The sequence below is a fragment of the Argentina anserina genome, chromosome 4, assembly GCF_933775445.1.
Source record: "Argentina anserina chromosome 4, drPotAnse1.1, whole genome shotgun sequence".
NCBI lineage: Eukaryota > Viridiplantae > Streptophyta > Magnoliopsida > Rosales > Rosaceae > Argentina > Argentina anserina.
In genome coordinates, this window is record NC_065875.1 from 22300932 (window position 1) to 22316562 (window position 15631).

General features: G+C 38.4%; 3 protein-coding genes across 6 annotated transcripts; all 3 read right to left on the minus strand.

Moving 5' to 3' along the window:
- Positions 1-3176: 3176 nt before the first annotated feature.
- LOC126792404 (uncharacterized) lies at positions 3177-3602 on the minus strand. The gene has a single exon (XM_050518830.1). The coding sequence runs from the start codon at positions 3600-3602 to the stop codon at positions 3177-3179; it is 426 nt and encodes a 141-aa protein (XP_050374787.1).
- Positions 3603-4767: 1165 nt separating this feature from the next.
- Positions 4768-7685, minus strand: LOC126792929 (lipid phosphate phosphatase 2-like). Its single transcript, XM_050519449.1, has 8 exons — positions 7372-7685; positions 6763-6984; positions 6576-6663; positions 6369-6478; positions 6155-6248; positions 5768-5956; positions 5602-5661; positions 4768-5273 (listed from the first exon to the last, which is right to left on the minus strand). Exons 2-8 carry the CDS (start codon positions 6976-6978, stop codon positions 5077-5079), a joined length of 954 nt encoding a protein of 317 aa, XP_050375406.1. The 5' UTR covers positions 6979-6984; positions 7372-7685; the 3' UTR covers positions 4768-5076.
- A 769-nt stretch (positions 7686-8454) lies between these two features.
- Positions 8455-10868, minus strand: LOC126792928 (lipid phosphate phosphatase 2-like). 4 transcript variants are annotated; one of them, XM_050519448.1, is made up of 8 exons: positions 10459-10868; positions 10116-10331; positions 9941-10028; positions 9726-9835; positions 9517-9607; positions 9244-9432; positions 9089-9148; positions 8455-8978 (listed from the first exon to the last, which is right to left on the minus strand). In XM_050519448.1, exons 1-8 carry the CDS (start codon positions 10516-10518, stop codon positions 8746-8748), a joined length of 1047 nt encoding a protein of 348 aa, XP_050375405.1. In that variant the 5' UTR covers positions 10519-10868; the 3' UTR covers positions 8455-8745. The 4 variants fall into 4 exon arrangements, with proteins under 4 accessions (XP_050375405.1, XP_050375403.1, XP_050375402.1 ...); XM_050519446.1 differs by having other exon boundaries at positions 10116-10337; XM_050519445.1 differs by having other exon boundaries at positions 10116-10340.
- Positions 10869-15631: the final 4763 nt, after the last annotated feature.

Sequence of the window (15631 nt, forward strand, 5' to 3'; positions counted from 1 at the left end):
TGTATTACGAGAGGGGTAACAGATGTGTACCAGCGTTCTTGGTACCTGGATTATAAATGCATTGGGTAACCAGAAGGGTTACTTAATTTTCTCATGAGCGTTTCTTTTCATATTTCTTTGGGACAACCAGATAGGCTGTCCATTGACTCATGAGGGCATTTATATTTGTTGTTTTGTGATCTTTCGTATATTTTGATATGCGAATTATATTTTGATTTTACTCATACGAGCTATAAGCTTACCGGGTTTGTGTTTACAATCCCGGTGCACCAATTCGATGGTGTAGGGGATAATTCCGCAGGTGCTGATTAGTGGAGGTTGAGTGACGACTACAGAGGCTCGAAGTCGTTCGGATCCTACTTGTGGTGAGATTTTAGCATGGATTCGTGTGTGAGGATTTGTGTAATTTCATTTGTGAGATTTGTGAGTGATTTGTGAGGATTATTACATTTCCATTTTGTGTATGGATTATAATTTGGGTTGTAATAATTGGTTGTCTGAGTTGTATTGAGAACTCAGAATTGATCCGCTGTTACACTTTAATGATTTCGATTTATTTGAGATTATTTTGTGTTTAACGACTTTAAAATTTTGAGTTTTTAAGCTTGAAATTTTAGATCGTTACAAGACACGCAGTACAATTAGTTTATCTTCGTAGTGTATGTTCACTCTTCCAACTGAGGCATAATATGCATTCATTAGTCTATACCAGTCTATATGTACGCTTTTCAATGTTGATTTCACAAATTGTACTCAATATAATTCTAGAGTAACTATTTTTCCCACATAACTTGACATTAAATTTCATATTATATACACATGTTTGTTGATATTAATTGTACGAATTCGTACTACCCAATTTAGTTACTTCTAATATCTCAAGTCTCTAAACTTCTCAAAAAACAAAAGCCTCTGAGATTAAAATCCGAATGTACATCACAAATCAGTACATATCTTTGTTTATTTCAACAATGCTAACTTTTTGAGGGTAGCAGCCACTCTTGTTATATCATATCTGGTCACACATGAGTAGTATACTAGTATAGCACTCACAAAAAAATCATTTCGATCGCCAACATAAAACAACATCAGCTCAAAATATCGTGGTTTGGGACATATTACGTGCATGACAAGTACAGATAGACTTATATAAAAACACAATCAACGAGCCAATTTATTCAAGCTTCAAGAATACGTATTTGCACGTATTTACTATCATACAATTTGAACTAATTTGATGTTGCATGTTTGCTAACTTAATTGTTTCAATAGCTAGGTAGCTAATTGGCGAGAAGCTGCCAATCTCTTGTAGATCTCCAAAACCAATCTAGTATCAACGGCTTCCTCACCGCAAGAAGCCGCCACTGAAACAATCTGATCTTGTACTTTTGCCACCTTCTTTGAACCACCTGCAACTCTTCTGGCGCCACCGACGTTGCCTGCCATGCGCACCATCAAATCGACATAAGCACCGTGGAACTTGGCCAAGAGCGTAATCGGTGAAACAAACTTGATCAACCGGAACTTTCTGATCTTGTAAAACCGAGTTGGACTAGTCCTCCCAGTAGCTCTACCCCCGAGTCTGGCAACCCTCATCTTCTTCCTGCTGTTTGCATTCAGCCTTTGGTATCTTCTCCTCCTCCAATACCTCTTCAAGTTGTCGTAGAAGGTGCTCGGAACAATCTCCATAGTAATTATTAACTGGCTACAACTGAGTCTGCACTCTTGTGTCTTTGATGAAGCTTAAAAGAAAGTAAGGATGTTTGAGAGTCAAATTGGAGGTAGATAGGTGTGTGAAGAGAGAATGTACTGACGAGTTTATATAGATGGTCGATGGAAGAACTGGAGGGCTTGGTCAGTTGGAGGTTACTTCCAGGAATGAGAATCACAGGCCGGGTACGTATAAACTATACATCATGTAGTAGTATGCGATAAGTAAAAGAATTTTAAGACATAGTCAATGCTCAATCGTCAAGACAACTCTGACCAGTCAGAGAATACTGATTCTTCCAAAAGAACAAACCAGTTAATGAAGCAGAAGCATTATGTGTATTAATTATACATTTATCAATTATTGGGTAATTCATTAAATAGTTAATAAACCCAATCCATATATAGGATGTGATGCTTTACCTAAATTCCATGCTCCGATCCACCTGAAAGTCTAAATCTAAATCCTGGTTCCGCCCCTGCCTGAAACCGAATAATAGGACTCTTGCTCTATACAATGTATACCAGCAGAAGATTCATGCAGGCTCACTGCTCATACGACATCATATAATATATATCATGTACGTACGACGTGGTATTGGTAGTAAAACCTCTATTTCTATTTAAATATTGCACAAGATTTAATTTGATGAAACTGCAGTGTACGTTGCTTAAATGAATCCAAGCTAAGTGGAAGCTTGTTACGTTCTTTCAGGTCCCCATGATTCTGAACTTATAGTGAGCTTTAGTTATTGTGCGGATATACATGGAGGTCATGTATTGATTCTCTTGGATAAGTATGTTATAATGACTATTGAGATTCTGTTGTATTGCGGTTTTAGCTCCATCGTATTGTTTCGCTTTTCTTGCGGCCTGCTGGCTCAATGAATCTTCATTATTGACCAAACAGTGAGATTTATCGCAATATCTGATATAAATTAATCTAATTAAATGCATGTCGTAGTCTTACAAATTGCAGTCGAGCTCAAGGACGCATTGATCTCTATATATGAACAGAACCGCAAGGATAGAAGGATTAGACAGGACCTCAAGCTATATAAAATCGAGTTTGATTTCCAAATAAAAATTTTAGTTTTGGGTTATGATTCAGATATTGCAACCCCACTTTCATATAAAGGTATCGATTCTGAGATTAATTGGTTTAGGGTGATTATTGGCCCATTAAGAGACTATTGTATGTGGTGATATCTGGCGACGGAAAGGGTTACAGTACTCACTTCAGAAGCCAAAACCATTTTCACTATAAAAGAATTAGCAACAATCGCTGTAATTACAAGCGTTTAGAATCACAGCATGAAGCCTAACTAGTATTTTTAATATTTCTACCATTTTACCTGTACGTACTTGTACATGATGTGGATCAATGTTTTCCAGATAGTAACAAGAAGGAAACAAATATATATGGATTGTCGAAGTTGCAGTAAGTAATTCATTTGCATAAGATCTCAATAGGCATCTGCTAATTGGCGAGAAGCCGCCAACCTCTTGTAAATCTCCAAAACCAGTCTAGTGTCAACTGCTTCCTCTGAAGTTGCCATTGAAATCTGATCCCGTGCTTTTGCCACTTTCTTTGATCCTCCCGCAATCCTCCTCGCACCGCCAACGTTGCCGGCCGTCCTAACCATCATGTCAACATAAGCACCGTGGAGCTTGGTGAAGAGATTTATCGGCGAAAAACACTTGATCAGTCTAAGCTTTGCTGTGGTTCTGAGCCTCCAAGATCGCCGAGGAGGACTAGTGCTCCCATTAGGTCCACCGCCTAGCCTTACAACCCTCATCTTCTTCTTGTTGTCACCATGTAGTCTCTGGTACCTTCTCCTCCTCCAGTACCTCTTCAAGTTGTCATAGCAGTTACTAGGAGCAATCTCCATACTACTGTAAGTTTCAAGTGCTGGAGCTAGCTAGGTATGCGGCTTGTGGAAATTGCTTGAAAGAAAAATGAAGAATGTGATATTGGAAGCTGAGAGAGCGAGGTGTGAGAAGATAGGAAGGGAAAAGGGTATTATATAGGAGAAGTCAGAAACGAATTACACGCTAAGAAAGGCTTGGTCTTGGAGTTAACTTCTGAGAAAGAGAATCTGAGGGTTCTCACTAACAGAGAATTGATATACTTGGTCAATTATGTGCGTCTAGTACTATAGTACGTACTCATCCAAGAATTGGATAAATGATAACTATACCTGATATAAACTATAAAGTATGTTTGAGCTTAATTTGACTGATATATTCAATCCTTGCTATAAGTCTGACCTATCTATGTATTAAAATGGTATTTAATTCATGGTCCTATGCTCTAATTCCGACTCCCCAGTACGACCATTCCTCAGTCACATACCAATACAAAGTGGCTGCTTCACCCTGCTTGGCAGATTGGCCTTAAGGTGCATCATGAATTCATGATCCAGAAGAACTTTCTGTGCTATTTGCATCATGAATGAGTCGCCTTAACTTTGTGCTCTATCCCAAACAAATATGCCATGAAATAGATCAAATATCGCCCTTGATCTCCCATATTATATATCGCACATTACGATATATCATAGAACTAATGCCCCATCACTTTCTAATCCATTCTTCTTTCACAATTGAATCTTGATAATCATTATGTTAGCGTGATCTCTTTGGCCGTGTACATACACAAAATAATAAAACGACCATATAGTTTCTGGACACATTAACAATTTCTTAAAGCAAAGAGAAGGTTGTTGGAGCAGGATGAATTAGAGCCTTACGAGTTACGACTGCTCTTCATTTTTCAGAAGTCTTCATTTTAGTCAGGAAAAAAGTTCAGATAGATTGACTCCTTGTTTTATTCGGAAAAAATTGGGCTAAACATGCTTATGGAAATTATTAACACATGGTTGACTGGAGTGAATGGAGTCCAGCTAGATGTCCAATTAAGAATTGGCAAAGGGTTTGCTTCCCATATTCCAAATACAAGAGACTGAAGAGAGTAATGAAATCATGGGGTTTGTTTCTTCTCCTCTGTCTGAGGTTGGCTTGTTTCGTTGAGGCCTCTCCAAGTGAGGCCAAGACTAATGTTGGTGTGCGTTCATTATATAATTCAAAGCAAACATATAACGTGTACATATGCAAACTGGAAGACTTTTAACTCTCCACTCTTTAGAATTGAGACCAACAAGCATCTAGAAGCAATGTAATATGAACATCAAGAAGAATCCTAAAACAAATCGAGTACGATGGAGTGGTCCAAATATACTAAGGACTATAGATTTTGGAATCTGTAGTGAAATTCAAGCACACCCGCAGATCCTACAGTGTGAACATCCTATCTGATTACCAACTCTTTACTTCTTTCTGCAGTCATTCATTCACAGCCTGGAGCTAGTGTATTCGTCCACCATTTAGCATGAGGTTTGTGTCTCCACTGCTGGTTTGTGATGCTTCAATAACCTGCTGATGATGGATGTATATACTCTCGAGTTCTTCTTGCTGGACGTTCAGATAATTTGCATTGGTGGACAGTGGCTGAGCACTTTCAGAGTCTGCCAGCATCTGAAAGTACGCATAAGGTCCCCAACCTGCCCATCCAATTTAGGAAGAAATGTCAACAATGATAATGAACTGGTGAGGTCGATTTATATCTTAGTTCCTTAATTAATAATTAACTGTAGAAAACATAACTTCTCCATCGAAGGAAAACAAAAGTTTCGTGAACTCCAGAATCTGAACACCTAGGCTAGGATGACGAAGAAAAATGTTTGGCATTTTCTTCGGCCTCAGATATTTATTAAGAGATACCAATTTCTAATTATCAAATCCCAGCCACAAGGTGGGCATAGGGTACACAGGACAAAACAAACGATATATACTGAAATAGACTAGAAGAAACTATCAAGTAGTGCATACCATCAGTGTCATATGGCATTGGAAAGAATTGCAAGTAACAAAATGAAGAAACAGTGACACCTGCACCAGAAGAAAGAATTACACATTATAAGAAATGAAAATAGAAAACCTCAAGAAACACTACTAATCTTTAGAAAAGTGAGATTCCATAAGCAGGCAAAAGTACCTAGAAGACCTCCAGCAAAAACATCTTGCCAGTGATGCCAGTAGTCATCAACTCGAGAAACTCCTACCATAGCTGCAAGAAGTAGAGGAAAGAACACAATACATAGTTTTGCAACATGTCCCTTACGGTCAAATACCCCCACTTTCCCTGACAAGTACCATGCGATAAAAGTAAGACCTGCAAAGGACCCTGCATGTTGAAAACCAGAATTTATGTTCAACTTATGTTGCAGCCGAAAATCCAAATATATGCACTAAAGAATAAGATGGCCAGGTAGCATAATGAAACTCCTATAAAGCATGGTATGTCCTAGAGAAATGGGGTTGGATATTACAATGACCAATCCCCAATCCTCGTTTACAGCCTCATAAATTATTAAACTCTTACCTGAAGTATGCCCGCTTGGGAAGCTTTTGTGTCCTTCTTTAATGACACTCTTCTTTCCAGTACACATGACATTTCCTGTGACGTTATGGAACACCTGAACAGGGACTACTTGTATGTCACTGCGTGTATAAGCGAATAGGACCAGAAGTAGCAGTGCAAGTTTATGTCAAGAAGATATCAAAGGATAGAAAATTGTGAAGGTCAGAAATCCCACCCCTTTTCCATCAGGGAAACAACGCCAAAAGAAGTCTGGACGAGGTCGCCCAACCCCATCTTTGATTGCCTCAGTTAATACAGCAGTTATAAAGACAGAAAACAAAAGGCCTGAGACGAAAATGAAAAGTAAAAGTGATATCAGGATAATATAACATGCTAATCAACCGTCAAAAAAACATGAATCATGATATGACGAAAGAATTACCTAAAATGGCATGGTGCAGATCATAGACATCCCTTCTGATGAAGTAGTAAACAAGAATGACGGCAAGCGGTATCAATACTGCAATTATCTGTTACCAGAAGTTAAAAGTGAGACAAGAGACTCATGCAACTTTCAACTCTATGAGCACTACCCATCATGATATCATTTTCTTACAACCAAAACTTACCGGAACACTCCAGAAGGGAAAGGTATTGCCTTTCAACGGGTATTTCAGGTCTGTCATCATATCCTCACCAACAAAGCGATGAAAAGGCTCTATCATGTTCAGACCAAGGTATATGGCCGCAAGAACCACCAGAATCAGCCAATCATGCATATGAAACCTCACCACTTGTACTCCATGAGACCTTACTGTGTGAGAACCCAACTGAATCTCCGGCATTTTCAACTAATCATAAGACAAAAAAAATTAAAGACACGATAAGTTACATGACGACATGACAGGACAGTGAAACAACTATACGAACAAAAAAACCTACGAAGATAAACCACTGCTCCGATATTCAAAACTTCGCATTGCGATCTACGAACAGTCAATAAACCTATATTCACACACTGCTTTGCAACTCAGAAAATCATCAACGAGCTGTACAGTATGTACAAACTTATGCGCTAATCCTATCGAAAATAAAATAGCCTTAGAACTGATGAATTTGATTCAGCAATTATTCTCACATCTTTCTTTTTGTGTATATCTAAGCAAATGTCCATAAAAAACAAAAACAAAACTAAAGCACTGAGAGAACGAAAGAGAGAAAGAGAGAGAGAGACTTACGAGTAGAGTTTCTTCGGAATCGAGCGACAGTTTGTGAGGGAAAGAGCGATCGAGGACGTGTTGGAGTGATTGAAGGCGATCGGAACGCGGTGGAGTTAATTCCGATGACGGAAACGCGCGTGGAGTGAGCAAGCTGGCGGTGTATCACAGTAGAGAGTGGGAAGAAGAGAAGAAGATGACGAAGGTGGAAGAATTCGAATAAGAAATAATAGAGTCATTTGGATTTGGTTTGGGTGGTTTTGGATTCTATGGATTCATGGTTATGATGAGTTTGGACCAGTAATAGTAGTAAAGCCTTTCTATGGGGTTCAAGACTAAAACGACGAAAAGATAAGAGCGCTTATTGCTCGATAGAGGCGGCGACGCACACAGCTTAAATTTTCAAACTACGAATTTGGAAACTAATCACTTCTTTAAACAAGGTTTGGGAATGAAATGGTTTGAATTTTAATCAAGTAGCGGGATGATATGGATTTTACGGCAAGTAAATCCTGTGAATTAGGAGAAAAGATAAATGAATTTTCGAAGCGACTGTTCAGAACAGTCGAGCAAGAAATCCGTTCTTTAGGGTCGGTTTTCATTTTAGTGTAAACAAGTTTTCATTTTAGTCGTTGTTGTAAACAAGTTTGTAAAAAGAAATAATCCAATAGTCACTATTTTTTTCTTATTTACATTCCTTGGTCCAATAATTTTCAGTTCTACTTTAGTACAATTGTCAAACTCTTCAGATTCGTTTATTGTGTTGGAGTGAGGTTGATAATTTGATATGCATTCACTTCCCTTTACTTTGCACTTCACCTTTCTCATTTTGAAGGAAATCAGACCACGAGAAGGTGCTGCTCATCATTTGTTACATTAGAAGATGAAGAAAATTAGAAGCCAAGCTAGTAGCAGTGTAGCACATTTTCTCAACAAAACAAAAATTGCTAGTAGCACAATACCAAACTTATCTAGATTTGATATTGATAAATGAATTGGTCATAAAAACCGATAAAATTAGGGCTCATATGGGCGTGGTTGATGAACAGCTCGGAAAGCAAATAAAATGGTTGAATAATTGAGGTCTAATCAAGGCAGGCCAACTAGCAAACGAGGACAAGGTCCAAAGGCTTATCTGGACAGGATCTATGCAGATGTCTCCAAGTTTACACCAGCTATATCTTCCAATATTTATGTTCTAAGGAAGCATCATCGGTATTTACACATGTATCTAACATGTCGTTTCTAGAAATAGCATTAATCTAAGCCATCTTGTTCAACATCATGTACTCACAAAACCGTGACGATATATGAAACTAAGATCTGCATAAGCTACACAGGATGTGTTTAACCAGTGCCTAGCACACACAAGTCATTAAGCAGCAATGGACATGATCAGAATGCAGAGTTATTATCACCTCCCCCCGATTCCATTTCATCTAGCTTAAGGCTTGTGTGGTTATTTGACGCATATGATGTAAACGCAGCACCATTTTGTGCGGGTACAGGTTGACTCACAGTATGAACTTCCATGACCTGCACACTGAGTGCATTGGCAGTGGACACCGAGCTTGAATTGTTGTTACGCGTCTCCTCTACAGCTCGGAAATATGCATAAGGACCCCATCCTGATTGATACACGAGAACCAACAAATCCATCAGCCCAGTATATCTTGAGAGCAAGTGCAACATATAGAGCAAAAAAATGCAGGAATGAAAAGGAACGAGTAAAAATGACCTTCATCATGATAAGGGGAAGGGAAGAACTGCCGGTAGCAAAATGAGGCCACAACAAATCCTACAAGATATGAACTCATAATATATTAGTATCAAACAGCATATTTCTGCATAATGCAGTATTAGACAAAAGGCATAGAAATGTATGCAACGGACCTAAAAGACTTCCGGCAAAGACATCTTGCCAATGGTGCCAATAGTCAGATACCCTGGACACTGCAACCAGAGATGCACACAGTAGCGGAAGAGCAACAATGCATAGTTTAGCAACATGCCCATTTCTATCGAAAACTTTAATCTTTCCACTCAAGTATAAGGCGAGGAATCCTAAGCCTGCAAAGGACCCTGCAAACAAATGCCAAAGTATCAATATATGTAACATTTTCTGGTGAACAACATAAGAATAACCGAGCAGGAAGCATTGCTTACATGAAGCATGGCCACTTGGAAAGCTCTTATGCCCTTCTTTTATTACACTGGCCTTACCATGGCACACCACATCTCCCCACTTATCATAAGCCTACAGGAAGTAGAAACACAGATCAACATCAACGCCGTTCACAAAAAAATTTCCAATCTACAAAAAAAAAAGGGGGGGGGGGGGGGGGGACTAGGAGTCAATGGAAACCATAACATACATCGAGTCCATCAGGAAAGCACCGCCAAAAGAAATCTGGTCTAGGACGCCCAACTCCATTTTTGATCGAGTCAGTAATGACACCAGTAACCAACACAGAAAACAACAGGCCTGCTCATATGTTATTCAGACACAAGTAGCTAAATTAACGCACTTGAACTACTCCACTGTCTTAATTCAAGCAAAAAAGTCAGACGAAAGCAAAAAATGTATTACCAAGAATGCTGTGGTGAAGATCATACACATCCTTCCTACGCGCATAGAACAAAAGGAATATGACAATTGGAAGCAAGACTGCATACATCTGATCACACCAACAAAAACATCAATCCCACAAACTACAAAACATCGAAAACACATTAACAATACAAAGGGGTTTAGAAGCTCTTACAGGAACAGCCCAAACAGGCACAGTGCTATCTTTCAAAGGGTACTTGAGATCAGTCATCATATCCTTCCCCACAAAACGATAAAAAGGATTAATGATATTCAACACAATCTCAATGACACCAAGAAGCACAAGTATGAGCCAGTCATGCTTGTGGTTCTTGGCAACCGCAGCTCCATGAGACTTGATGGTGTACGTGCACAGTTGATCACCCTGCACCTGCACCTGCTGCAATGCAACACCCACATTACCACAAAAAGTTCAATTACTACGCTCACAACAGCACGATTAACTGATAATTAATCTGATAATTAGATTAAACTTGATCATTAGAGTGAAACCAAACCCGGAAGTGAAAGAGACTGCGGAGGCTAGAAAAAAGGGAGTCAAGATTCCACCAACCCATGACGGACGGAACCCCTGAGCCGTACAGTTGTCGAGTTCTCTAAAGCAAATGTCACAATGTCTCTGCAACAGTGGAGAGACACAAACAGATCGGAATCCACGGAATCTTATCGCGAAAACAATAATTGAAGTGGACGAAGAAAAGTGAGTGGATTAATTGAAAGCAAGTGAGGGGCTATTTGTAGAGGGGAGCCAATATTAAAAATTAAGAAAGTGGAATGGACGTGTCAGCAAATATTAACCTCATAAAAAAAAGAGACTCGGGGTGTTCTTGGTGCCAAATGGTAACTGTGGAGTTTTCTGTAGAGATGGAAGAGATGGAGTTGGTGTTTTGGAGCGACGCTGAATACAATGTGGAGGTTAGTAGAGGAACTGGGGGGATTTTATATTCCGTGGAATATGAACAAGGCTCTCCCCTCCACCGCTCGAGGATCAGATAACGACTCTGGTTCGAATTTTCTCTTTGTTGGAAAACTTAGGATAAAGGAAAATTTGAATCTGATTTGTTTGTTTTTTGTTTCTGGGTGTATTTCGTGATGAGGAGGTAAGTAACTGAGTTTGGGGTGCAACTGGCCGTCGGATGTGTTGACTTTTCCGGCGGGTTGGATTGACTTGGTTTATACGTTGTGTGGGACAGAGTGGCGTAATGGAAGAGGGTTGGTGGGAGGGGAACGGCGTCGTTTTAAGATAGAGATGGGACGATGGGTGACCTAGGGTTGGATTAAAGGGCAGTTGAGACGACAGTTACCCTCCAAATGGCGGGACGATTGGTCAGTCGTGGCAAACTACGTAGGCTAACCGCGTGGGCGATTTTTCCGGGTTTCTAATTTTCGTAAAGAATGACCACTTTTGCTTCTTAATTTCGAAAGTGACCTGCTCATCTGCAAGTCCTTTTTTTTTTCCCTAGTTTCATTTTCTGTATTTTCTATATGGCTTCTTTGCTTCTTTGTTGGTAAGTCGTCGTCTTAAGGTTGTTAAACTAGTTACTAGTAGCAGATTTCATAAGAAGAAGACTTTTTTTATTATTGAAGCTGTCGAGTTATATAACTTGTATTAGCTCAACCAAGCCCCATGACGTACTACCATGAACGTTTATTTAAATTTCATGGTTGATTTTCATCAACAGATCGATCCGTTAGTAGATGATGATGTGTTTAGGGGAAACTTTGCATTCCTACAGTGCATAACAGAACTTCAATTTCATCTATCTACGATAATAATAGCGATCACCACTTAAAGTCCAGCTGACCAGCACCAACGATGTCTTCAACTTCGAGCATTCTAGCTTTCCTACAGATTCATCCTGGCTTGACGTGGGTTCGGCCGGCGGGGACAACAATCTCAGTTACACTGGCTATCGCTAGCTTTAGCCTTTAGATGACCATTTTATATAAAGCAAAAGACCGAACGCGTAGACATAGAGCCCTACAGCGAGCAATACCCCGGCCAGGCTCGTCCTAGCGATGACATCTTTATCATATGCTACACGAGCATGAGATTAATAAGTCTACTTCTAACTTGTATGTATGTATATCATATATGTACGTTTATTTTGCTCAAGCTTAAGAACACGTACGAACTCGATCAGTCGATCATACGTGAGTGTTCTAATGGTACGTACTTAGAGACTGATTTGTACTCTTGGATGATAGCTAGAGCAGCTGGGACGGAGAAGGTCCTTATAGGTAGCTTCCCAAGAGTTTCCTGTATAGACAGCATCAGTGGTAACTGATAAGTCAATATCTTACAACATATATGGCTGATTGGAAGCGTCATTTATCATAGACTTGTAGCTAAACCGGAAAGGTCGTCAATCACAATCACGGCATTAACAACTTGATTTCTGCATTGCTATAATAGAACAACACGTTTCAAACTGTTTCAGCCTTTACAATAAAGGCCCGGTCTACTTCTGTCCAATCCATATGGGCTTTATGATATTCAAAATCCTAATTAAAACCTAGTGATCGCGCATGGAGCATCTCTCTCTCTGATCATATGATTCAGTTAAGGGTACATAGATTGAGCCATTGAGATATCTGATCCTTTTGACATTTTTCATCCATTAAACGGGGGTAGAATCATGGGATAGAGGCATAGAGCTGATGTTGCCTTGGAAAGAACATATTATAAGAATTACACTCCGTCTAACCTATTAATGTTAGCATGCCTAAACAGACGTAAAGGCGATCCAATATTACAAAAGGAGAAGCTCTTGAACACTTTCCACCATGTAACCGACCCAAAACTCATGTCAATGTGCTTAATAACTGTTGGTTGCAAGAAGAAGATCGAAATCGAGTCTTTCAATTTATACAACTGGAAGAAACCTATGTAGAGATTTTTTATTTTTTATTTTTTTGAAAAATGAGCGACAGTTTTTAAGTTACTCGATCGTCCCAGAAATAAATGAGAATTAAACCTGTAAATAGCAACGATGATTTACCTGGAAATTAACAATATTGGGTTAATTACTTAATCTGCTGTGAGTGCTGTCCCGTTTAAGGTGTACATCTGACCCAATGCAGAGAACACACAGGAAATCTGAGTTGGAAACCGAGGCCGGCCTCGGTCCTCAGAGATTAAAATACGGAAAGAATAGAATGATGGTTAGCTCAGCTAAGCTGCATGCCTCTCTGCCTCACTGACCGTGCTCGTCTAGCTATATCAGGCTGTTAAGCACTTGACCATTGATCAAAGCTGTTTCCTAAAGCAGGTCCCCATCTCCCCGGCCAGTTTTGTGACCATCTGTCCCTTAAAGTGAAAAACCACACCACTGCCTCAGATCATTGCATATATCAAAACCCTAGCCACCTCCCTCTTCCTCCTTCTCTGTAATCTGTATATCATACTTCCAGCGGCGAACACAACATGCTTTTATCTTTGTTGATAGCTCTATGACATGGAGAGGATTTAGTAGTTGCTTGAAAATGGGATGTTTCATGTTTGCTAAACCTGGTAAGAGGCTAAGAGCGTACGTAGTTGGAACTTGGAAGCAGAACAAGTGCACTACTAATTTTGTCAATGAATAAGACAAGACTACTGACTGTGTTTCTATTAGATCGATGGCGATGGATCATCATCAACTTTGGATTCTCATTTATAAAGGGGCATACAACAACGGTAGGCTGGTAGCTATATTTATACAATAGCTAGCTAGAAAATGGAATTGTAGCATAGACATATTTAACAGGAGGAACCGAGAAAGTAATTAAAGGAAATCTAGTTAAATAGATGGAGTCAAGGATGAAGGATCTCATATTGCTATTTGGCAACAAGTTTGGATTAGCAAGTTTGCCTATCTTTTATTTTGATATATTGGTCTCTTCTTGAAATTTAAGAACTTCCTAGTTTTCTTAATTACTGGAACTAGATAGGTGTTTCGCATTCATCTGTTAACATTTGTGACACTTGCAAATATGATTTTTTTACTGTAACTGTGTATGTATGAATGCATTCTAACACTGAGTAACTAAAATTATCACAAATCGTACATTCGATTTCAGTTTGCAATTTGATCTCCTTAAACTTCAACTATAGACTAAAAGTCGACACCCTAAATATGTATTAAAAGAACTACCTCAATTTCTACCGGATTTGGATTCTATAGTACTAAACACCAATGAATTCGAGGAGCTAATCCCCATAGATGTCGATGTTGGTTTCTAAAATCCTAGCCTAATAAAACTTCAATGATTATTTTCTTAGCCCATTTTAGCAAGAAACTAAAAAAATGCAAACACAAGTGTGAAAGAAATCTCGAAACCAAGAGTGAAAATCCATCCTCGATCATGGAGTAATGTAAAATGTAGAAAACCATATATTTATAATGAACCACTTGAACCAAAAGCCACGAATATCAAACAAGATTTCAAATTCTAAGCAATACTGAATTATGCATAGGTCCAACGTAGCTTCACGTAATGAAACTGAACCACTTCATCGCTAAATGTGTTCATCTTCTATCTATTAATAAAGTCAAAATGCAAGTTTCATGGCTAAAATTTTGAATTATCTAAAAAATTAATTTTTAAATTCTGACAGGATATAGTATGAAATTTATGATTATACTTTACAAAATATAAAGGTCAATATAAAAAATTAGAAAAAAAAACCATAATTCTACAATTCAACCTAAATAAATTATAATTATCAAATGTATTAAAACAATAACTACCCACTATTAATTTTGTTTTTCCACAATTTTTGTTAAATATAGCACACACACGTCATGAGGCTAGTAATATATAATTGGTAGGTTGTTTCAATATTGTAGCTTATGTTCATCATGTCATGATGCCAGTCACATCCTTCACAATAAAATAAGCAAAAGTAATCAAACCGTTTATTTTAAGAAAATAGTCCCTAGCCAATCGAAAGAGTTGAAAGTTTAGTTGCTGCATTAGGTATACAATGTACAAGTTAACCTAAACGCCAAATGGATATGAATATATATCTTTTTAACGATCGGAGTAAGCGAATTGGGACGAATTGGTTTCATATATCACAACGACTTCTTTAATTTTGTGTCAAAGACTTAGATTATTAGTCTATCTTATCCTGTGGAGAATAGGAAACAAAAGGAAGAAAAAAAAAAAAGGTGGACATGATGATTGATGAGGTGGTTTAATACTCAAAACTGCATTACTAGCAGAATTGACCTGTGTGGTATCTACCACTAGCCTAGCTTCACCTAGATTATTAATTTAACCTCCTAATTGGTGATTAATCTCACGTAATTAGTTTAGTTCGTACTACACCTAATTTACCAGATGATCGATTAAAACAGTGTAGTTCATATATACCAGATACAATGACCTAAATTGTATGGTAGTGCTTTAGATCATGTCCCACTGAGCTACAATATTTCTCTAAGAAATGAACTGCAAATTGCAGTTGATATTCTCTGACTCTTGTTATTAAAAAACAAGTTAAAAGTTAACCGAAATGATATATAGGTTATCGAAGAACAATCAACATATATAACTAAATCTATTACTAGTGTTAGTGGTGTACGTATATGTTTTTCTTCTCTTCACTCAAATTAGCAGGGAATACGTTGGGTGGATTAGAATTAGCTAGTCAACATACAAAATTTGGGAAAATATTATAAC

Coding starts and splice junctions, on each gene's coding strand:
- LOC126792928 (XM_050519445.1), bottom strand. CDS start 10,518: ATGGGTTGGTGGAATCTTGACTCCCTTTTTTCTAGCCTCCGCAGTCTC. Junction 9,608..9,725: donor GCTTTCCTGATGGACTCGAT/GTATGTTATGGT, acceptor TACTTCCTGTAG/GCTTATGATAAGTGGGGAGA. Junction 8,979..9,088: donor TTCCCCTTATCATGATGAAG/GTCATTTTTACT, acceptor TGTATCAATCAG/GATGGGGTCCTTATGCATAT.
- LOC126792404 (XM_050518830.1), bottom strand. CDS start 3,602: ATGGAGATTGCTCCTAGTAACTGCTATGACAACTTGAAGAGGTACTGG.
- LOC126792929 (XM_050519449.1), bottom strand. CDS start 6,978: ATGCCGGAGATTCAGTTGGGTTCTCACACAGTAAGGTCTCATGGAGTA. Junction 6,479..6,575: donor TCTGCACCATGCCATTTTAG/GTAATTCTTTCG, acceptor TTTTCGTCTCAG/GCCTTTTGTTTTCTGTCTTT. Junction 5,957..6,154: donor CCCAAGCGGGCATACTTCAG/GTAAGAGTTTAA, acceptor TTCAACATGCAG/GGTCCTTTGCAGGTCTTACT.